A 23,197-nucleotide genomic window follows, 5' to 3' on the forward strand; every position below is an offset into this window, starting at 1 on the left:
CTGTTTCCATTTAAGGTGATTTATATCATCAGAAATCCCAGAGATGCTCTTGTGTCTGGCTATTTTTTCTGGTGCAGGACAAACTTTGCTAAGAATCCAGACTCACTGGAACAGTTCTTTGAACAGTTCCTCCAAGGAAATGGTGAGTGTCCTCCACGCACAGAAGCTGGGGTGCACAGGGTCCCCATTCAGACCTCACTTGGCCACAACCCGCGGCCCTGTATCTCGCCTCCTGTGGGGGATCGCCTTCACCAACGGAGCCAGCTCGCAATAAACACCTCTTTGCTGCTTACAATGATCTCAGTGTCTGGTGGTCTTTTGGGGGTCCTGAATTCCACTTAACTGTGGCGCCTACTGTTTGCAAGTGTGAAACTGTGAGGTGCTGGGAGGACGGAGTCTGGGTCTTTCCTTCCTGGCTCCGTGCTACTGCTGCTGGCTGTGAGCACCAAGGACAGAACCCAGGGATGTAGGACAGAGGGCTCTTCACCCAGGATCTTAGAGACCCAGGCAATGTGTTGATTTACTTTTGCTTTTTTAGGTATAGGGACTTGAACCCAGGGAACCCCTACCAGGGTGCTATATTCCCAGTCCTTTTTAATTCTGAGGCAAGGCTTGGTTAAATGGCTGAGGCTCGCTTCCAGTTTGCCATCCTCCTGCCTCAGCCTCCCCAGCTGCTAGGGTCACAGGCTCACTCTGTTGATGATTCACCATGCATTTCCCCAGGAGCAGAGGCTCAGGGACGTCCAACCAGAGAGTAAACAGCAGCACCATCCTCATAGAACTTAAGGTCAAGGAGGAAGGTGAGCAGTGCTCAAAGAATCACACAGGGCTGGAGATGTGGCTCAAGAGGTAGCATGCTAGCCTGGCATGCATGTGGCCAGGGTTCGATCCTCAGCACCACATACAAAACAAAGATGTTGTGTTGCTGAGGCTGGTTTCAAACCTGCAATCCTCCTGCTCCAGCCTCCCAAACCTCGGGGATTTCAGGTGTGCGCCACCACACTGGGTTTATAGCAGCGTTATGCATAAGACCAAAGGGTAGGGAAACCCCTGTGTTCACCCAGAGATGAATGGGGGTTCTGGAGTGGCTCAGTGGTAGAGCGCTTTCCTGGCAGGTCCAGGGCCCTGGGCTCCATCCCCAGCCCCAACAAAAAGGTGCAGGGGTGGGTGTGTGTGTGTGTGTGGAATAGACTTGACCTGGGCAGCCCTGCCCAGTGGCTCAGACCTGTAATCCCAGCGGCTCTGGAGGCTGAGGCAGGAGGATTTTGGAGTTCAAAGGCAGCCTCAGCAAAAACGAGGCACTAAGTAACTCAGTGAGACCCCGTCTCTAAATAAAACACGAACTAGGGCTGGGGATGGGCTCAGTGGGCGAGTGCCCCTGGGTTCAATCCCCAGGACCAAAAAGAGAGAGAAAAAAAAGGCGTCACCTGAACTGCTGGGGAGAAGGTGCAGGAACCTTGGTGATGTCAACCAAGATGAAAATCAGCCAAGTCTAAAGAATGGAAATTGCATTCCCTGGGGGCTAATTGGGATTGCAGTCTGGGAAACACGGAAGCTGCCGGGATGGCCCAGCGGCATTTTTACCCCACCTGCACCTGGCTTGTCTTTGAGGTAGGCTGCCTGGGCCAGGAGTCCCTCTTCAGGTGTGCAGACTGAAGCCAGGCCTATCTGTGCCTGGCCAGTGACCCCAGGTGACCTCCAACCTCATTAAAATAAAATGCAGATATTCCTCCCCCTTATTGCTTTCCCTCCCCCTTTGGCTACATCCTGCCCCCCTTCCCAGGGTGAGGGCTGATGACTTGTTCATCTCCCACTCTCTTCTTAGCCAAGAAAGAAACACCCTTTCACTGATCAATCAGTGCAGGATCTTGCCCTTGGCTCTGAAAGAGAACCCAGAACCGCCCCCCCCAGTCACCCAACACTGTCTCCAAAGGGTCCTGGGGATCCTGCAGAGAGCTCAGGCCCCGAGGGGTTCTTGGCAGGGAAGGTAGAACAGAATCTCAGCACACACCAGGCAAAGGCAGAGAGCGAGGTTTATCTGGGAAGTTCAGGTTCATTCAAGGGAGGATGGGGGCAATCTCAAAAGGGTCACCTTTGGATAAAACAAGGAATGGGCTCTCAGGGGAGAAGGCGGGCCACCTCCAGGGAGAGGGGGCAGCCTGGGTGTGGGTGTTCATATTTGCAGAGGCCAGTGCCAGGGGCTGGACCGAGGTGGAGGCGGGGTGGAGCTGCACGAAGTTATACTGGTTTCCCTGAGTTTCACCTGCCCTCAGGCTCCAGGGGAGGAAAGGGCTAGTCACTCAGGAGCTATAGTGGCTCCTGGATGCTTCCTGCATTTCAATGTCTTTGGGGTGTTTCCTTTAAGATGCATCAGCTCTCTGGGTATCCCAAATCCCTGTCTCCTTGGGCTCAAAACTCAGTGACCAAAGCTGTTTGACACACACTGTAATCCAGCAATGCAGGAGGCTCTGGGGGGTTCAAGTTGCAGGCCAAACTCAGCAATATAGCAAGGCCCTAAGCAATTTAGTAGAGAGACCCTGTCTCAAAAAAAAAAAAAAGTAGGAAGGGCTGAGGATGCGGCTCAGTGGTAAAGCACCCCTGGGTTCAGGGCCCTGTAGCAAAAGAAAAGGAGAAAAACGGTTAGTTGCTTCCTTCTGGCAACATTTCTGCCAATTTGGTTCTTACCTGTTTTGCTCCAGCAGATTCCAGCCAGAGGACCTCCCTCCATCCACTGGCATCTGGAAATGGGGCCAGGAGGAAGGATTTGAAGGAATGCCTCCCCCACCAGCTATTCCAAATGGTCTCTGACTCTCTGTGTTGCCGAGGGCCAGTCCCTGTCCCATGTCAATCCAATAACGAGGACAGTTTGGAGAAAAAGGGAAAAGAAGGTTTATTGCTTTGGGAGCAAAGAAACACAGGGGACACTCCTGTCCCAGAGGCTGGGATTCTGCCCATCCGCAGGAACAGGGGGCTTTTTAAGAGGTGTCTCAAAGGCTCCATTCCAGGGGCTCCCTGTTGGAGCTGGGATTCACCTGTCAATGTGAGAGAGAGGCATTTCTGAGACCTTTCCCCAAAGTCTGCATTACTTGGTTCCTGTGGTGAGTGTGTGCTCAGGGAGAGATAAATGAGCCTAAAATGGAGAATTTCTGTTTTACTATAAATTACTGCGATCTCTAAACTTGCTTGGAATGCCTGCCCGTGCCTGGAACTAACCATGCCTGGCTTCCCCTGACCAGATAACACCCCCTCTGAAACCTCAGCTGTGCCTCATAAATTCTGACATTGGATCCCAGTTCACTCCCTAAGTGCTGAACCCTGAGACCATGAACCTACTGCCTGCCTTTGGGTTATGCTTGTCAGAATCCTGTTCTCTGTAAGTTCTCAAGACACCCCCTTTGCGACTTGTAGTGCTGTAAAGCTGTGCTCCTAGAGAGCTGGGGGGCTGTTCTCTAACCCACGGGTTTCTGGAGAGACAGTCCCGCATGGTTGGAATCACAAGCTTGCTTTAATTTATTTTAAATTGGAGTTGGGGGTCTTTCCGTGGTGGTTGAACGATGGCTGGATCAAACCCAGGGGTCCCTTCAGAACCCTGAAGCCTGCTTACTCCCCCCCCAGGAGACCTGGGCAGCCCTCCCTGGGTGCACCCCTGAGCCTCCAGCCCCAGGGCAGACCAGTCCAAGCCAAGGTCACAGCCTAGGCCTGCAGCCTGCAACTTGGAGGGTGGAGTGTGTCCTTGGGGGACCTGGGAGGAGGCTGGGGCTCCCCAGGCTGGAGCAGCAGTGACTGGAGTGGGCTCAGGTAGGCGGGTGGTGGGCCAATTCCCTGGCCCTAAACAGATGGGGCTCTGGCCCTGGCGGGAAGGAGGACACCCCAGGAAATGGCTGGTGAGGGGCTGAGGCTGTGTGGGTGGGTCCTGTGGTTCTGGCACAGCAAGCCTCAGCTCCTGGGGGGAAGTTGGAATCCAGCCAGGAAACCCCTCCCAGGGCGGGGCCCAGGGGGCGGGGGAGGTGGGGCTGGGCCAGCCTGCAGGTGGGCTATTTAAGCCCAGGGTCTTGAGGGTTTGGTCCCACTCCTCTGAAGGGAGCCTTCCAAGCCAAGGGAGAAACGGAATTAGAGGTCGCTGTCCTGGAAGAGATGGAAAAGAGATCGCTATCTGGGATAAGATAGAAGCAGACACTGCTGCCGCGTATGAGTTGGAAATACGGATGGATGAATGGGATGAGAGGAAAACAGAGATGGATGCCATGTGTGAGATCGAAAGAATTCGCCATATGCTGGGTGAGCTGGTTGGGGGGCCGTGCGGGGCCTGTGCTGGGAGGGATGTCACGGAGAAGGGCTGTCTCTGAAGGGGGGTCCAAGGGGGAGTTCCTGGAGTAGGGGGGCTCTGCTTGGGATGAGCGGTTTTCTTGGCAAAAAGAACCCCAACACGCGCCATTCAAAGCCCAGGCTTCCTAAATGAAGGCTCATTATGGGAGGAACCTGCAGGGAGTTTGAGACAGACTCTAATTACCTTCAGACCAGTTTCACCTAGCTCCAGCCTCCAGCTACCTATTAGAGGAGGGAGGTTTATTGAAGGGAGAGAACATATTCCAGGGAGTGGACTTTTATTGGGGAACAAAACTCTGGGGAAAATCCCATCCAATGAAGATTAAGGGGGCAGTGTCTCAAGGTCAGGGGCGAAGATTGGGTCTTTGGGGTACAAGTCCTGAGAAGGGTGGGGAAAGCTCTGGACTCAAGATGTGCCTAAGCGCCTCCCTCCCACCAGGGAGGTGACTCAAATCACGTGCCAGGATGGCCTCCCACAAGAAGGAAGAATGGGGCCAGTCTCAAGCGGGAGACGCCCTTTGGGGGTTCCCAGCTTTTTTACAGGAAACTTGGTAGCAGGGTTTGGTGAGTATAATCCCTGACAGGAGCCTCCTGGTTTCTGAGGCTGAGGGCAGTTTACCAAGGCTCTGTGACCTGGCTGGGGAGGGGGCGGACTGGGGCTGAGTGCTGTCAGGCCATGAGTCAAAGCCCAGAGTGCATTTCCCTTTGGTCTCAGTGGTCTCAGACCACTTTTTGCTGTGGCTGGCTTTGAACTCGGATCCTCTTGGCTCAGCGTTCAGAGCCCCTGGGATTACAGGTGAGGGCCCCACACCTTGGCTCAGATGTGGACTCTGAGGGGAAGATGTGCATTGGTGCCTGAGCAGAGCTTGGGGCCCAGTGGCCCCTGAAAGTGCCTTCAGCCCTGGGATGGGGAGTGCAGAGGCTGGGGAGGGCAGAGCAGGCGGGAGGCCAGGCTCAGTGCTCTGGGGTGAGGGCCCTTCCTGGCCTGTCCCCCTGGGCCGAGGGTCCTGAGAGCACAGCAGCCTTTTCCAGGCCCATCTCAAAGCTGGCGAGGGGCAGGGCTGGGCTGGAAGGTGGAAGCCAGGTCTGACCCTGGGGCTGGTCCAGGTGTCACTTCCTGTCTACTGTGCTGCCACCCAGCTTGCCAGCTGAGTCCCTGTGGCCCAGGGGAGGGCAGTGTCAATGGGGGGTGGCTGGGGATGGTCTGTGGGGCTTGTCTGATTTTTCCTCCTTCTCCCAGGTCCATTGTCCAGGGATTGGTCTATTTTGATCCTCAGCAAGAAGCAGAGGGAGGAGCTGGAGGTGCACTTCCCTAGACACTCTTTTTTATTTCTGGATGAACTGGAGCTCCCCAGCGTCCACCTATACCCTCAAAAGGTGGAGGTGAGACTCCACACCCCTACCTTGCCCTGGCTGGGCCACGTCCCACGCTCCCTCTGCAGAAGCCTGGGGCACACAGGGGCCCAAGCTACCCTGGGTCCTCCTGGGCTCTGGCTGGACCCCAAGCTCAGCTTCTGCCTTTTGTGCTGCACAACTTTGATCAGCCCAGACGGCTGCCCGGTGCCCTTCCAGGACCCAGACCCCAGCACCCTCTAAACCCGAGGAGCCCCTGGCAGAGTCCCCCCATCCCTGGGCTCTGGGTCCTCTCCCTCTGGGATTCTCCCCCTTGCCTTTCACCTCCAGAGCCCGAGGGACTTCTCTGTTTTGGTTCTCTTTTTGCAGAGCTGGGACAGGACCCAGGGCCTTGGCACCCAGTGTCAGACCAGCTCCCCACTACCAAGCTGGCACCCCGTCCTTTATTGGATGACCCAGGGTGGCCTTGAGCGCACCATCCTGTTTCAGCCGCCCAAATGTCTGGATTAGAGGCACATACACTGGGCCCAGCGCCCCCACCCACATGCACCTTCCCACCTGGGGCCCAGGCAGGTGTGAGAGTCCCTCTACATCTTTCCGTTTTGCCTTGTCTCCCCAGGATTGGCTTCAGATGCAGCAGTGGATTAAATTCCGCCGCTCCTCCGGGCTCTCAGGCTCCTGCCTGGTGCACTCAACCAGGACAAGCATGACCTGGCAACCCCGCTACTGGCCTGACTCATTCTGCACATGTCCATCCACCAAAGGTGCCAGATCCTGCAGCCCAAGAAACCCCAGAAGCTCCTGCGTACAGTGCCAGGCCCGTGAGCGCCCAGGGAGAGTCAGCCTGCAGCAAAGCGTCCCAAGAGGCCCCGCATCCTGGGGGTACACAGTGACAAACCAGAAGCCACTTGAAGAACCTCTACATGACCTTCCAGACGTCCTTCAAGAGGAAGACAAATGAGATCCAAGAGATTTCTGAGTGGATGGGGGTTCTTCACCTGCCCCATCCCACAGGTCCTCCCTCTGGCCACTCTCCATCTCTTGTTACCCCTACCTGTTTGAGTCACCAGGAGTGTGTCTGGGTCTCTGGGAGTGGAATGGGTGTTCCTGGGTGCACTTCCTTCCCTTCACGCTTCCCCGCACCCTGCCTGAGGTAAGGCTGTGACCACCTGCTGGCTTGTGTCCTAACCACGATGTCCCTCATGAAGAAAGTCCCAAAATAAAGGTTTCTCGCATTCGTGTTTGTTTTCATTTGTAGGATCTGGCTTTTGCAGTTACCTGTTGGAACCCTCTTGAGTGCTTTCTACCAGTGAGTACTCTAGGGATTTACTGGAAATCTCTAGAGGCTGACAGGACTGAGAAGCCTGGTTTTCAAGTGGCCGTGGGCAATGTCCGCAGGCTGTTTCCGAGACCACATGGACGGCTCACAGTGGCAGTCAGCAGTGGGGCTTTGGGAGATGCTCGGCTTCCTCCTCTGGAAGTGCCCTAGTCTTTCTTTTGGGATGGGGATTGAAGCCAGGGTGTTCTGTCACTAAGCTGCCTCCCCAGCCCTTATGTTTTTGACACAGAGTGTCCCCAGGTTAAATAGAACCTCACTAAGTTGTTGAGGCTGGCCTCAAAAGGTGTTCCCTCCTCAGCCTCCAGAATCTCTGCCTGGCTGGTGTAGGGACTTTCCCTCCTGATGGGGTGGTTTATGGAGAAGCTCATTCAGGATAAGTCAAAGGCCCACTCATGCATGGGTCAGTGTCTAGTTATTGGGCCCATGGTCTCTCTCATTGCATCAATGTGCTCCCTTTCTGTCTTCACCTCTCCCTTCCCCTTCTGTCCCCATGTGGCCACCCTGGTCCTCAAGTGTCCCCACAGCTGGTTCAATGACCCAGTTCTGGTCCCATTTAGCAAATGCTCCGATCTTCTTAGGCCAGGCCAGCCTCAGCACAACACAGGAGAATTAGTGGGGATCTGGAGGGACGTGACGGGCTGGGGCTGGAAGTGGGGGTGTGGACATGGTGCCAGGACCCTGACGGGAATGCACAAAATACCGAGACCCCACGAGGAGCCTTGAGGGCGTGAGGGACAGAGGGGAGAACAGGTTCTCAAAACCTGGGTGGGCTTTCCCCTCCAGCATGTCACCTCCCATATGACAGTACGTGTCCCCTGTGCTCTGATATCTGCAAAAAAAGGTCCTTTGAGGTCCACAGCCTTTAATCCCTTTGCCTGTGGGAGCCTTAGTGTGAGCGCCCTCCACTGTGGACAGGTGGCCCTGCTGGAGAGCCAGCCCCAAGCCCCACCCGCCAGAGTCCTGCAGAGCCCACGTGCTTCCTGGACCCTTTGGAGAAGGACAGAGCCCGACAGCCATGAGATTTTGGGTAACAACTGCTCCTTCTCCATGCCTGTGGGGAGCAGGAGAGAAGAGAATAAGACAGGCAGAAATGAAGCAGAAGAGGCGGAGAAGGGAATTAAGACACAGGGACACCAGAGTGTAATAGGAAACAGCACAGAAATAGGAACTCATGGGTACTTGGGGAGAAGGGAGCCCAGATCCTGAGGGATGAGTCCTTAAGTTTTGCTCATTTTTCTTCTTTCTCTAGGATTCCTTGTCTCCATATTTACTGTGCTTTCATTTAGGAGTACTTTTGCACATTGGGGCAGGGACTCCTGCGAGGACGCTGCCGTGTCGGGGGCCATCTGCTGCTTCTTCTGTCCCACGTTCACTCTCCTCTCCTTTGGGGCTCTCATAACAAGGGTTAGGCCCTGTCATCCTCCCTGTCTGGTCCTCTCTGCTTTTTGTCACCTTGGGTGACTTCTCGTGACCCGTCTTCCAGAGCACGACTCACCTGCCTCAGCTGAGGGTCACACTGCCTGGGTTTCCTGGGGCTGCCAGAACACAGTGCCACCAATAAGTGGCTCAGACCAGGGAGGTTGGTGTCTCAGTCCCGGGGGCCCGGCTTCCAGAGTGGAGATGTGGGCAGGGTTCCTTCCTTCGGTGGCCTGTGCAGGAGATCCCGCTGTCTCCACTAACTTCTGCTCCTTGACCTGCTTGGGCTTCTCAGTGGCATTCTGGGTCTGAATGTGCCCCTTGGGGAAAAGACGCCCACCTGTGTGGCTTAGGGGCCCACCACACTGCAGAACGACCTCACCTGAAGTCGGTTCCTCCACCGTGGCCCTGTTTCCAACCCAGTTCACCCTCTGTGGTTCTGAGGGTGACAGCGCCCACCTCTGACGTCTGCAGGGGGTCACAGCCAGCCCTGAGGACACACCTGCTGTAGTCTACATGCTATTGCAGGGGGTCAGGGGAAGAGTCTGGAGACTTGGTGGGGGGTGGTGGTAGAAGCCTGTATGTGTCTGGGAGGGCATTTAAAATGTGACTGTGGCAATCTGAACCCCCCCGTAAAGAGGGCCCCCTCCCGGAGCAGGAGGCCCTGCACCAGGAATGCAGTCTTTTGCAAGAGGTCCACCTCTGATCCTGACGCTCACTCCACATCAGGAAAAGTCCAGCCGGAGGCTTTCCCACAGCCTGGGAGGGCAGGCCCGTGCCTGCTGCGACTGCCACCGTCTTTGTGTGGCAGCTGGTTGTGACAGAAGGCTGTCTGTCTGCCCGGGGAAGCTTCTCTAATGCTAACCCTGGGGGCTCTGCAGGGTTCCCTCCGGGCACCGCCTGAGCTGGGTTGCAGGCAATGCGTGTGGACAGGAAGGCCAGCGCAGGTTGGTGTCTGAGTGACCACTGCTTTCAGGCCCACGTCAGTGAGGAGAGGACAGGACGCAGTTGGGGGGTCCCCAGCCCTCACCCAGGACCAGCTCGAGGCTGAGCAAGGCCCTTTCCTTGTGAGTAACTCGGGGCCACCCTGACGTTGCCCTCAGGCTGTCTGATTCCTGGTCCTTCCTGGTCCCCGTCTCTGAGCATCTTCCTCTCCGGCCTGGACGAGATGGCAGAGTCCTTCATTTCTGCTTTCCGCCTCATGGGGTACTTGGATGAACTCAAGAAGAACGAGTTCATGAAGTTTAAGGAGCTGCTCCAGCAGGAGACTGTGCAACACGGCCTCCAGCCGATACCCTGGGTGCTTTGGTGGAAGGCCAATCCCCGTGAACTGGCGAGCTTGATGGAGGAATGCTATGGGGAACAGCCGGCATGGGACGTGGCCCTCTGTATCTTCCCCAAGATCCACAGGAAGGACCTCTGTGACAAGGCCTCGAGGGAGAGCGCAGGTGAGTGGTGGGCTCCTTGGGAGAGCGCAGGGGGCTGGCGCAGGGTCTCCAGGGGGAGCCATGGAGGGGAGAGCTGCCCAGGCTTGGGGAGCAGCCTCATCCCCACCTCAGGAGCAGAGAGGGCTGGTGGGCGTGGTCACCGGAACCCCACCCACAGCTGGAACTGTCCTGGGCCCAGCTCCCCCCAGCACAGGGCTGTGACTGGATGCAGACTGCAGCAGTTGACAGCTGCTGCACCCTGCACCTGGATTCGAGGTTACCAGGTCAGATGGGTCAGCTGTGGTCGGGGCCTTTTGGAAAGGCCCTGAGATGCAGGTACCCCCCAGGTTTGAGTTGATGCCCTGGGGGTGACTCCATTCATCAGGTAGAGGTGCAAGCAGAACATCTGTGACCCCTGGGCTGCACAGCCCTGGAGGGCCAAGGTGGTGTTGTGCATGGTCCTTTGCCTGGTCGTTCGGGGGTCTCTGCAGTCTGCTGCGAGGTGCCCGGATGGGGCTCTTCACGCTGGTCCTGCACGGGTGTCCCCGAGGTCCTGGCCTCTTGGCCAGCTGCCTTCCTCAGCTCCGGCTTTCCAGCTCTGCCTGTTTAATAGTGGTTTCCGCCACAGGTGGTCTCCCCACCTCCCCCAGGACCCCCATTGCGCCCTCAGGATAAGGCTCTGTGCTTCTGTGACCTTGGTCCTTCAGGGAGCAATCTTGGTCCTTCCCTGACCTTGGTCCTTCCCTGACCTTGGTCCTTCAGGGAGCGACCTTGGTCTTGGCTGCTTTCCTCTGTGGAGTCCTTTGGATCTCTCTCTTCCTAACCTGAGAGCTGGCCCAGCCATCCCTGCTAAATTCCTTGGCCTTCATTTGTGCACTTCCCGAGTTCCTGCAGCCCTCTGTGCCCTTTCAACCTCACCTGTCTACCACCTAGTGGCAGGGTCCCCTCTGATGTCACTCAGCACCCCAGCCTTCCTGTGTCACCAGAGCCTGTGGAAAATGCAGAGCAGGACCCAGCCTCGGCTCAGCCTGAAGGGATTCTAGAAGGCTCAGTCCTTTTTTAAATTTTTTTTAAGATCAATGAGAATTTACATATTTACATTGCTATTTACTTGTCCTGGTACAGGAAGTACTGAAAGGAGGCAATGGAACTGGAAGGAGGCAGGTGGGCACCAGCAGGGATTTTTTTTTTTTAATATTTATTTTTTAGTTTTCGGCGGACACAACATCTTTGTTGGTATGTGGTGCTGAGGATCCAACCCGGGCCGCACGCATGCCAGGCGAGCACACTACTGCTTGAGCCACATCCCCAGCCCCGAAGACTCAGCCCTTTTGTTGTTTGGCTTTTGATTGGGCACCACAGCCCAGAGGTGGGGCCTGTCCCCACACAGAGCTCCTGCTTCCGCATGGGGAGGCCCCTCCCTGGTTTGACGTGCATTCCACTCTCTTCACTTGGAAGCCAGCAGGGCTTTGAGTTCCTTGCTCTCCTGGCAGAGATGAACAGGTGTGTGTGTGTGTGTGTGTGTGTGTGTGTGTCTGGAGCTGGCCTGTCAGGCCTTTGACCCTTGGGGCTGTCTGGTTGGCCACAGCCTGCAGGCCCTGAGGACATTGTTTCCCATAGGAGAGATTCGGGTTGAAGCCTTCAGATTGTGCGGGGGTGAGACTCTGATGTGCTGTGTTTTTTTCTTGCCCTTGCTGACCAGCAAATGCCTATCGAGCTCACATACAGAAGAAGTTCATCAGCATGTGGTCCAGGGGCGCCTTCACTGAGATCCCTGGCTGCTTTGACCAGACATTGACCCGTGAAGACCATGAAAGTCTGGAAGAGTATTTCACTCCAAGGGTACCCAGGAGGTGTCACACGGTTGTCCTCCTTGAATACCAAGAATAGGGAAAACGAGGTTCCTGATGAAGCTGATGCTGGCCTGGTCAGATGGTACCCTCTATCGGGACAAATTCTCTTTCATTTTCTACTTATGCTGCCGAGAACTGAAGTAGCTGACGGCGACCAGCTGGCCGGGCTCATCTCCAGAGAAAGGCCCGATGACACTGTCCCCTTGGCGGACATCGTGGCCCAAGCAGAGAGGATCCTGTTCATCATCCACAGCTTAGAGGAGCTGCAGTGCACCCTGACAGAGCCAGAGTCAGAGCTGTGCCGTGACTGGAGGGAGGAGGGATCAGTGAAGACAGTCCTGAGCAGCGTGCTGAGGAGGAAGATTCTCCCAGAGTCGGCCCTGCTCCTGGCTGCCATACCCGGGTGCCCAGAAGGTCTGGAGAACAAACTGGACCACCCAAACATGCAAGAGCTCAAGTGCTTCCAGGACAGCCATGTGAAGCAGTACTTCTGCTGCTCCTTTGAAGACAGGGGCCAAGCCATGGCAGCCTTGAGCTTGGTGCAAAACAATGAGCATCTCTTCACCATGTGCCACGTCCCCCTCCTCTGCTGGATGGTGTGCACCTCTCTGAAACAGGAGGTGGAGCGCGGGAGCGACCTGGCAGCCACCTGCTGCAGGTCCACCTCTGTGTTCCTCTTTTTCATGTTTCTAGCGTTCACACCCAAGGGCGCTATTCGGCCCAGCCAGCAGGGCCAAGGCCTGCTGAAGGCGCTGTGTTCCCTGGCCGCGGAGGGCATGTGGACCGACACGTGGGTGTTTGGCGAAGAGGAGCTCAGGAGGAACGGGATAGCGGACACTGACATCCCCACCTTGCTGGACCTCAGGCTCTTCCGGAAGCACAGCGAGTCGGGGAGCTCCTACTCCTTCATCCACATGCACATGCAGGAGTTCTGTGCGGCCATGTTCTACCTGCTGGACAGCCCCCGCGACCACCCCAGCCGAGCTGTGAGGCCCAGAGGCACTGCTGCTCACGTACTTCAGGAAAGACGGAGCAAGCTGGGGGTTCGTGGGCTGCTTCCTGTTTGGCCTCCTACACGAAAGTGAGCAGCAGAGGCTGGATGCCCTTCTTGGGATGCAGAGGTCCCGGGAGTTGGCGTCCCAGCTCCTGGGATGTCTGAGGATCCTGGTGGAGATCGAGGATCCTGAGGACCAGGTGGAGTTCCTGCTGCTCTTCTATGCCCTGTTCGAGGTGCAGAGTGACGCCTTTGCCAGCCACCTGATGAGCAGCCTCCACGAGGCCCACTTCCCCCTTCGGGAGAGGCCAGACTTGGCGGTTGCTGCCTACTGCCTAAAATACTGCTCCAGCTTGAGGGAGCTCACTGTCTCAGTCCCAGAAATCTTTCCGGAAGAGGGGGGACCAGACCCCATGTGAGTCCCTGCCGTCACGTTCTTTCCACCCTTTTTCAGAATCTGTGTGTGCTCACAGGGTGTTGGTGACGGGGCGTTTCACGGGGATTGGGGTCACTGCCTGCCTTTTCTGTCCAGAAAGCTCCAGACTAGCCCTAAACTCAACTTTACATGTATTTTTTTTTTATTAAATTCAAAAATATTTAGTTGTTGGGGCTAGGCTGGTGAGGTACTAGGTGTGATCCTTAGCAACACAAAAAAATTAAAATAAAATAAAACAATGGTATCATCCATCTAGAACCCAAAAAAAGAATACATGTGGACACATTCCCTTAATTGTACTTATCTCATTTTGACTTGGTGCTGAGCATCCAGCCCTGAGCCTCCCAGGTGCAGTGCAGCGCTCCACCGCTGAGCCCCAGCCCCTGGGTCCCTTCTCCCTAGTCTTTCCAAGGTGCTCGTGGATGGGGCACGTGTGCTCTCAGTGCACGGCAGCTCTCCTGGGGAGCCCGTGGCCTCGTCCTCGAGCCTGGCCTTTCCTAGCTACACGGGTCTCCTCACCAAAGCAGCAACAAGGACTGTACTGAGGAAGGAGGCCGACCTCCCTGGGGCGCGTTCCCACAGGGGTGACCACAGGCAGGCGTTCACGCTGCGCTGCCGGAGATGGGTGGATCAGAATCATCCAGAGTCACCTTTGCTTTGGCAGGACAAGTAAAGTTTCCTTTTCCTGTGAGACCGGGATTTTCTTTGAGGTGTTCACCAGTAACCCAAACCTGCAACACCTGAGCATGACCTGCATCCAGCTCACCCAAGATGATGTCTCGCTCCTCTGCAGTGCCTTGAGCAACCCGGTGTGCAACCTTCAGGAGCTGCTGTGAGTGCTGCCCGCCAGCCTCGGGGTGGACTCCAGAGAGGACTGGGCTGCTTTCACGTGGGCATCTCTGTCCTATTTCCTGTCCCTTGGGTACAGAGGTCTGGTCTCCAGAAATCGAGACCAGGATAGGGAAGTTAGTTTTAAATCGAGACGGGCGCTTCGCAAAAGCACAGTTCAGCTGTGGCAGAGTCTGTTGCACAAGGTAACCCAGGAGAAGTGCTTCCGGTGCTGGTGGCTCAGTTTGGGGAGAGAGGGACACTGGAACATTTAGGGCAGGACCCCCTAAGGCCTGAAAAGTGGAAATTTCCCTCAATGGACAAGAAACCTTTGGTTGCATTCTCCTATCCCATGGGATTGGTCTACAACCCCAGGTAACCTTTTGGACAAATCTCCGATATTGTTGGTGGAAAGAGTCTAACTCAGGAGTGGACCACAGGGTTTCATTCTGAGGTTTCAAGATGGGAAGACGGTGGTGTTAGAGGCCTGGTGGTGCTCACCTCTGGTGATGGTCAGAGGCAGGAGAGGCTGGATAGTGACCAGGGGGGCCTGAAGGCCGGTCATGTCACCTGGACTTCCTGGGGAGGGTTTCTTGGCCAGCCCCTGGCCTCTCTCCTGGAAACTGTGTGCTCTCTGTTCTGCTTCAAGCATTTTTAATCAGATAAGGACTCATCCTCTTTGCTCTCTGGTGCCCACAACTTCAGGTCCTTTTTTTTTTTTTTTTTTTTTGGTCTGGGGAAGGAGCCCAGGGGCACTTAACCTCAGAGCCACGCCCCCAGGTGTTAGGGCCTCAATAAGCTGCTGAGGGTGGCTCTGAATTCGAGGTCCTCCGGCCTCAGCCTCCCTAGCCGCTGTGATTCTGGTGTTGAGGGGGGCCCTCACCGTTCCCAGTGATGTTCACACACTTCCGACAGCTCTTTCTCTGCTGTTTTTCTGGGCAACTCCTCTTGAGAGCATGAAGACCCAGATCCCTTTGCCGATCGAGCTTGGTCGGGGTACAATACGCACCCCCAAACCCCGTGCTTTGAAGAGTGAATCTAGAGGTCTTAGCAGAGGCTCAGGGGTGTGCAGCCATGACAACCTTCTGATTCTGGAAGGTCTACGGGACCTGGGAGGAGACCCTACCCACGAGTCCATGCCCGTCCTCTGGTGTCCATCCCCGGGACCCACGGATGCGCTTCAGGGTTGATGGATCTTCATGTTCTGCATGTCTTGTTTCCCTCGACTCACGGCCTGGGATCCTTCAGGAACAGCTTGAGTCCCTGAGCACGAGGTTGCCACGCTGCCCTCCCGTGTTGCCCCGTCAGTGCCTCAGTCCTTTCCTGGCTGAGACCGAGTCCCCTGCCGGGACCTGCTGCCTAGTTTCTGGTCTGCCCTGGACAGTGGTGAGGTTGCTCTCGCCTTTGGCTGTCCTGCTGTTGCCATGGCCAGCCCTGGGGGCGTGACGCCCTCCCATGCTGTCCTGCTTTCTCCTGGGCGTCTGTGTGTCTCCTTAGAGGGACGTCCACCCTCACCTGAGCATTCGCTTTTGGAGCGAGTGGTCTCTGTTGCGCAGTCCAGAGGGTTCCTCTGCGTTGTGGATGCAGGCTTCGCGATGTGCGAGCCGTCTGGTTGGCACACAGGCCCGCTCTGTACGGTCTCGGGGACCACCTCTTGTTTCTGTGCTCTCCTGTGTGTTTTGTGTAGCCTGGGAGAGACCATCACCTAACCCAAGGTCTCAGATCATTTTCTGAACTTTTTCATTGTTAGGAAGTTTGGTCTAATGGGTTCTCCTTGTTGATGGGCTTTTCCTTTTAGGTGGCGCTGAGATTCAAACCCAGAACCTCACACATGATAGGCAAAGGCTCTACCCCTGAGCTGCAACCCCAGCCCTATCATTTAGACTCTGAGGTTTCAATCTGTGATCCATTTTGAATTAATTTGGAGGTAGGGTATGATGTGGGCCAAATCCTATTGTTTTCACTTCTTGAAAATATCTTCAAGCCACAGGCATCTTTAGACCCAGGAGCTGCTGCAGAATCACCCTGGGGAGATGTCAGGGCTGTGGTCAGGGCTTGGCGGTCATACCTGCATTGACGTGCACCTGTGTAGGCTGTGAATATGTCCATTCTGTCATCCAGGGGCTTAGTGCATGTGTGTGCCCACGCGCAGGGACAGCCCCTGAGATGGGAGTCACAACTACAGGCAGAGACCCCAGCTCAGGCTCAACTTTTCCATGGGATGCTATCTAGGAGACGTCACCTATGCTGGGGAGGAGGGTCGCACTCTCCCCGAGCAACGCCAACCCCACCCTAGTGGGGCAGTAGTTGGAAAGGGGACGTGCTGGGGACAGCATCCTGAGTCCTCCAGGAAGACTGCCTGGTGTGGTGGGAGGCACAGGCTGGGGAGCAGGAGGGGCCTCGCAGGACACGGATCCTGTGTGGGGCTGCCCTGGGGTCGGGGAAGTGACTTGGTGGGTCAGCACAGAGTGACTGAGTCTGGGCCGAGCTGTGCAGACGGGGGCTGGGGGTGATGACAGGATTCCCCAGGAGGCTCCGTGAAGGACAGGCCCTGGCAGGACTAGCACCAGGGGCGAGTCCAGGCAGGGAAGCCCAGAGCATGTGGTGTCCCCTCCCTGCAGGCTTCAGGACTCAGGCCTCTCCGCTAAGGATTGCAAGGCCTTGGCCTCGATGCTGGCGAAAAACAGGAAGCTGACCCGGGTAATAGGTCTCTGCGTTGTATGTTGCCGTGCAGTTTGCAGAGGTGCGAGATCACTCCAAGGGGCTGTCAGGACCTGGCTTTCGTCCTCGCCAGCAACCTGAACCTGAGAATCCTGAAGATTGGGGGCAACAACATAGGAGATGCTGGCGTGAAGCTGCTGAGCAAAGCTCTGCTGCACCCCGACTGCAGCTTAAAGGAACTCAGGTGGGTGCTGGGAAGTCGCGGGTGCATCCTCATGGTTGCAGAAGGACAGGCTGAGGGGCAGGAGGAGACTGTGAGGGCAGCCGCATCTGGCTGCTGCTGCACACCCATCCACCCCACTGCCCTGGCTGGGAATGGCTGGTCTCGCCCTGGGCTGGTCGGGCAGGCTGGCTGGCAGCTGGGGACGACCCTGAGGCAGCCCACGTCTCATTTAATGCTTAGTCCGGCTTCTGACACAGCATCTGCATGTGCTCATCAGGCTGCCCTAGCAACGTACACAGACCAAGAGATGGAGATGCCCTCAGAGCATGTCGCTGGGTTCTGGAGGCCTCTGGAGGCCGGAAGTCCCAGCTCAAGGTGCCCAGGGCTGGTTCCTTCTCAGGGCCTGCAGGGAGGATGGCTCCAGGCTGCTCCTAGGCTCCCGGTGCCCCCTCCTCCCTGTCCTCAGTCTTCCCTCTGGGCCTGTGGGCGCCTGGACTTCCTGTTCCTGCAGGGACACTAGTTGGAGCCCGTTGGGGTCCACCCTCAGTGCCTCCACAAAGACTGTCTCCAGTGCTGTCACACCTGGGCTGGGGTTTCAACACGGGCCCTCTGAGGGGACACAGTGCAGCCCTGAGCAATGCCTTGGGGGTTCCACGAGATCAGGAAGTGTACCAGGCTGGTGTGTTGGGTCCCTCTTGTCCTCCCAGTGGCTAGGGAGCCTGAGGCAGGAGGATCACAAGTTCAAGGCCAGCCTCAGCAACTCTGGAGAAGTTCTCTCCAAGTAGAAGGGGCGGGGGATGTGTGGCAGTGGTAGAGCGACCTTGGGTTGGACAACCAGTGCAAAAGGAAGAGAAACCTAGCAGGCATCCGAGGGGAGGCCCAGAACTGCAGAACCTTGCTTCCAGGGTGCCAGGTTACTATTCAGAGTGAGGTTCTCAGCCCTGGTCCCTGTCCAAGGGCTGGAGAAAGGACTCTATCACAGAGGAAGGGGGATGCCCAGGGGCTGCGGAGTGAGCCTGGGCAGTCTGGCTGGAACCACCCAGGGCCACTCCTCATATCCTCTCTGTTGCAGGCTGGATTCCTGCAAATTGACCAGAGCCTGCTGCGAGGACCTGGCTTCTGTCATTGCCCACAGTCAGACTCTGCATGAACTGGATGTCACTAGCAATGCCCTCAGCCATGGTGGTGTGATGCTGTTGTGCGAGGCCGTGAGGGGGCCTAAGTGTGTCTTGCGCAAGCTCAGGTGAGCTGCAACTGCGGTGCGTGCCCTGCGATGTGGCCAGGCACTGCAACCCAAATCATAACTAGAACTTTACATTCATGCGGATGGAGGAGGTGACCTACAATTCTTTGGCTTTACAGTGGTGCAAAAAGGCACCCATGCACACAGTTCCCCCTCTCAGTGCAGAGTTCAGCAGTATGTGAGGCGTCCTGTCCGCTATTACCCAGGAAGCTGGGTGCTGGGTGATTGCCCGGCCGTAGGTGAGCTAGGTGGAGCTGTGGGGTTCAGTGGGTGAGGCTGTGAGGTGTATGTGTGTGTGTGTGTGTGTGTGTGTGTGTGTGTCTGACAACGTCTTCAGCCTGCAGTATTGTCGTAGCCTTTTCGCTGCTGTGATTAGAACACCTGACAGAACAACCGCAGAGGAGGAAAAGTCCATTTTGGGGCTCACGGTTGCAGAGGTCTCAGTCCCTAGAAGGCCTGCTCCCTTTCTTGGGGCTCGAGGTGAGGCAGGGCATCATGGTGGAGGAGAGTGGCTGAGGGAAGCCCCGCACGTCAGGGTGACCAGGAGGCAGAGACGCCCCTCTCCAGACACAAACATCTACCCCAAAGGCAGGACCCCGAAGGCCACCTCCTCCAGCCTCACCCTCCGGCCTCCAGTCAGCACTCTGTTAACCCCACGGGGGTGAATTCACTGAGTAGCTTCAGGCTCCCACAAGCCAATCATTTCTCCTCTAGTCCTTGCATTGTGTCGCCGTGAGCTTCTGGGGGTCACTTTACATCCAAACCCTACACACTGGCTAATCAGAATGCCATCCCACCATGACCTGAGAAGGAGCTGTATTTACAACAGAACTTCATATTTGGAAACAAATTATATTTGTAAGTTATGTTAATATAGACCTAGATTATGTAAGTATGTAATTCATATTGATTTGTGACATTGACAGTTATGAATACATCATTCCCATTGCACTATATAATTTACTACTAAACACATTAGGAAACAGTGTAATGGGATACACCATTGACACATCACTCTTCTCCACCCTCAGGACCAAAGCAATCCCAGGCAGCTATCGGCCCCCGGCTTCTAGAAAGGAGCCTGTTGACTTAAAACTCTGTAGCCCCCCGCCCCAGTGCGCAGTGCTCCTCCTGTGAGGACGTGGTGCGTAGTGTGCAGTGTGTCCTCGCGCTGTGGGGGGACCATTGGATGCTGGGCCCGTGGCTCTCCCTCCGGACGCTGGCGAGCCATTCAGAGTGTCGAGTGCGGGGGGCCGATGTCGATGGGTGGACCGACTTGGCTGTGTGTCCTGAGCCTTGGGGGTCTGCGTCTCAGTTCTGGGCCATGTGTCCAGCTTGAGGCCTGGGCAAGGCTCTTGTCCTCTCCAATTACCATCTTCTCTCTGCCAAGTAGCAGTAATGGCATGAGGCGGGATTGAGGATGTGCGTCCAGTGACCCAAGTACGTTGGAACTGAATGGCCAGCACTGCTCTCTTCCCACTCTCTGAAGCGTCTTGCCAAGATGCGCATTGAGGGGACAGTACATGGGGACGGGGTTCACGCCAGGGAGTGGCATACGGAGGCCTCTCAAACAGGAGACACATGTATCCACAGAAGAAGCAGGACACAGGGGCCCCGAGCCTGTCATATCCGAGTCAGTGTGTCATAGGGTGCAGATGGGGCCCAGAGAATCACTGGGCCTCAGGTCCTGCCTGCACCGTGTCTGGTCACTGGCTCAGAGCTGACGAGGTTCAGCGTCTTGCTCACCAGTCGTGGGGATGTGGAGTCCTCGGGGTGGCTCTGAAAACGGAACAAGATGTGGTGGGACACCCAGACCACAGAAATTATTACCATTTTTTCTCTTTAAAGCATAACTCCAAATCCATTGGCTTCTTGCCACCAAACCCCGGGTCTGTGTGTGCCTGTGTGTAAGTGTGGGGTGTGCGCACGTGTCCGTGTACTGGGGCTTCCAACAGCAACTCTGGTCAGTGGCGTCTAACTGGCAGCTTGAGATCGGATGTGGTCCAGTTGGTGAGTTGACATCACAGAAATTGGCCAAGCGACAACTGGGGTTTGGGAGGGTGGAGTCCAGGTGTTGAACACTCACCAGCCACCTCTGCTCATCACGGGGCGTCTGTCCCTTGGAGCATCGCCAGGATCTCTGCGCTCTGCCTTGAGGAAATAAGGGACAAAGGTGAGATTTTCAGTGTGACTGACACAGGGCTCTTTTCTGTTCTGCAGAATGAGCAGGGCTTCGCCAGAGGAAGGTTCCTGGTTCGACTTGAGACAGGAAAACCCACCTCCCTGCGAGATCTCCGTGGATTAGTGACGGAGCACCCAGGGGAACAGGCTGCAAGCCCATCCCCGCCACCCTGATTCCCGCCCCCTCCTGGGGACAAGTGCAGGGGACAGTGGGGCCTGGCACAGAGGTGTCCCCTCCCTGAGGCACTGAGCTCCTTCCCTTGTGTCCTGCAGGGTACTGTCTTTAATTTGTTCTGTGGCCTTGGAGAAGAGCTGAAACCCTTCTAACTAAATCTTCTACCCTGTCTCCAAGGACATTTTCAAAACCCAATAAACTATCTTATCTTAAAGCACTTGGGAAAACCCTGAGATGGAATTTGTCACTGGTGAATGACAAGCAGGAGCGCGGGTTACACATGGCCGCCTCTCCAGGTGACTTGGGAAGGTGCTGGCCACACTGACCGCCTTCCTGACAGTTCTTGGGGTCTCGGGGGCTCTTTTCCTCTCTCTCCTGACAAAAGCTTTCTGAAAACACATTTCCACAGAGTCCTTCCACCTCACACTGCAAGTAGAGGCAAACCGAGCCTGTCCCTCCCTGTCCCTGAGCCTCAGGCAGCCCTGTCATGAGATGGGTGCACAGCCTCCAGCACCTGTCCTGTGCTCAGCTGCGTCCAGCAGTGACCGCACTGAGCTTTCCATGCCTTACCAAGACCACGCTGGGGACACTATGCTGCAAGCCCTCTTCACTGTTAGTGTATCCTGTGAGCACAGATGTGCACTTCAAAATGGTAAATTTTAGCTGGCACCGTGGTGCACACCTGTCCTCCCAGGGACTCGGGAAGCTGAGGCAAGAGGCTGGAGAGTTCAAGGCCAGCCTCAGCAGGTTGGCAGGACCCAGCTGGACACTGTGGCCCAGGCCTGTGATCCCACCAGCTTGGGAGGCTGAGGCAGGAGGACCGCGAGTTCAAAGCCAGGCTTAGAGACTTGGCGAGTCCCCCAGCAATTCAGCAAGACTCTGTCTCTAAACAAAATATAAAGAGGGTCTGGGGCTGGGGCTCAGAGGTGTAGCACCCCTGGGTTCAACCTCTAGTACCCCCACCTACTACCCCCCCAAAAAAAGAAGGCAGACCAGTTTTTTGGACCTGCTTACATTCTTTGCTCATTTCACGGCCCTGAGCTGTAGATCCTCTCCATGGAGTCAAAGAGACAGCTATCTAAATATTCCTCATAAGTTTAAATGTGTTTTTACCAGTTTGTTTTCTGGAGAGACGTAAGGTTTTATTGATTTGCTGCTTTGGGGGTTTTTTGTTTGTTTGTTTTGTTTTGTTTTGGATTGGGGAGGGGAGTGAGATGACTGAAGACTTCCTTGGCTTCTCTTCTATTGGATTGAAATGTTCTATCCCACCTTCTGTTGGGTGCAGAGCAGGCTGAACTGTGTTGTCTGCAGGGCAGGCTGAACAGATGTTGGCTGCAAGATAGCCCACACACTCAAACCCCCCTCTATCTGGTCCTTTATCACCTGTTTGTGTCAAGTCCCGCTCAAGGCTGAGCACTCAATCCCCCTTGGGCCAACAAGGCAGCTTGCAGACCCAGAGGCCCCATTAGATTTGGGCTATAAAAACTCCCTCCTGCCAGGCCCCCCTCTCTCGCTCTATCTCTTGCTCTTTTCTTTCTTGCGTGCACTCTCTGTCTCTCTCTTGCTCTTGCTCTCTCCCTGTTCATCTCTTCTCTTCTTTCTCTCTCTCTCCTTCTTTCCTTCTTTCATTTCTCTTTGTTGCACTGCTGCAATAAAGATCTCTTGGTTGCTCCAAGTGTCGTGGTCACTTTCCTTTCATCTCTCCTAAATAGAACTGTCTTGAGTCTTGGAAAACTTCAGGCACTGTCAAGTCTGGATATGCCTGACCGTCATATTTAAATGTTGGAAGGGGGCTGGGGGTGTGGCTCAGTGGCAGAGCACTTGCCTAACACGTGCGAGGCCCTGGGTTCGGTCCTGAGCAACACATAAAAATAAATAAAATAAAAGCATTGTGTTCATCCACAACTAAAAATTAAATATTTATATTACCTGGAAGGGCTCCAGGGTAATGACTGAAGAAATCTTACACCGCGCTGCGCGATGGGCCTGACTGGGCTGTTAGGATGGAGCCCACCTGACGGCAGTATCAGATATGAGGACCTTGCACTTGAGACCTGAATCCTGACTTTGAATCCCAGCTGTGTGGCATGTGCAGGTTACTCAACCTCTCTGTGCCTCCACCTGCAGCATGGACATGACACGGCAGTGCCTATTTTGCTGGGTTATGACAAAGGTGCAGTCAGGCTGTGCGGGAGAGTGCTTAGGACAGGGCTGGGCGCACTCACTTAAGCCCTGAGTGTTAGGGAAAGCATAAAGTCGGGGAAACTTGTCATCTGTGCCAGAGACATCTCCCAAATGCTGTGACCTTTGACAGGCTGATTTCACCCTTGGGAAGTGTGGTAAGGAAACACCAGGCGTAAGGCAAAGCGGGGTGCGGAGAATGGAAGGAAATAGAGCCCCGGCCTGGGCAGGCGCCACCACTCAGGGAGGCCCCTGCGCCCAGCAGCCCAGGGACCCGAAGCCCTGCAGTAGGCTTTGTGGGAACCAGTGGGCGGAGCCTTCCACCGTCCACACTGGCCTTCATCCAACAAGCCCCTGCCCAGTCCTGTGGGCGGGGTGTCCCAGGGTTCTACTCCTTATTTTTTCCAGAGTTTCCTTTTTTTTTTTTTTTTTGTAAAAAACATCCCCCCGCCCCGCCCCTGCCTCTTAATAAATGTGACTGGCCACTGAACCCAGGGGCGCCTAACCTCTGAGCCACACCCCAGCCCTGTTTGAGGCTGGCGATCCTCCTGCTTCAGCCTC

General features: G+C 55.7%; 1 protein-coding gene and 1 pseudogene across 1 annotated transcript; both read left to right on the plus strand.

Moving 5' to 3' along the window:
- Positions 1 to 23,197, plus strand: part of LOC113197936 (sulfotransferase 2A6-like) — a 116,719-nt pseudogene that overhangs the window by 11,113 nt on the left and 82,409 nt on the right.
- LOC144250428 (NACHT, LRR and PYD domains-containing protein 4-like) lies at positions 9,603 to 20,404 on the plus strand. The gene is made up of 11 exons (XM_077793254.1): positions 9,603 to 9,882; positions 11,564 to 11,687; positions 11,747 to 11,854; positions 11,899 to 12,700; positions 12,834 to 13,123; positions 13,547 to 13,769; positions 13,855 to 13,976; positions 16,707 to 16,877; positions 17,929 to 18,099; positions 19,131 to 19,232; positions 20,320 to 20,404. Exons 1-11 carry the CDS (start codon positions 9,603 to 9,605, stop codon positions 20,402 to 20,404), a joined length of 2,478 nt encoding a protein of 825 aa, XP_077649380.1.

This window comes from Urocitellus parryii, chromosome 15 (genome assembly GCF_045843805.1).
Source record: "Urocitellus parryii isolate mUroPar1 chromosome 15, mUroPar1.hap1, whole genome shotgun sequence".
NCBI classification, from domain to species: domain Eukaryota; kingdom Metazoa; phylum Chordata; class Mammalia; order Rodentia; family Sciuridae; genus Urocitellus; species Urocitellus parryii.

Bases quoted from the DNA above. Each gene is read 5' to 3' on its own strand.
- LOC144250428 (XM_077793254.1), top strand. From the start codon at position 9,603: ATGGCAGAGTCCTTCATTTCTGCTTTCCGCCTCATGGGGTACTTGGAT. The intron at 16,878-17,928 runs GTGGGTGCTGGG...TCTCTGTTGCAG, and splicing joins TGCAGCTTAAAGGAACTCAG to GCTGGATTCCTGCAAATTGA. The intron at 19,233-20,319 runs GTGAGGACGTGG...TCTGTTCTGCAG, and splicing joins CAGTGCGCAGTGCTCCTCCT to AATGAGCAGGGCTTCGCCAG.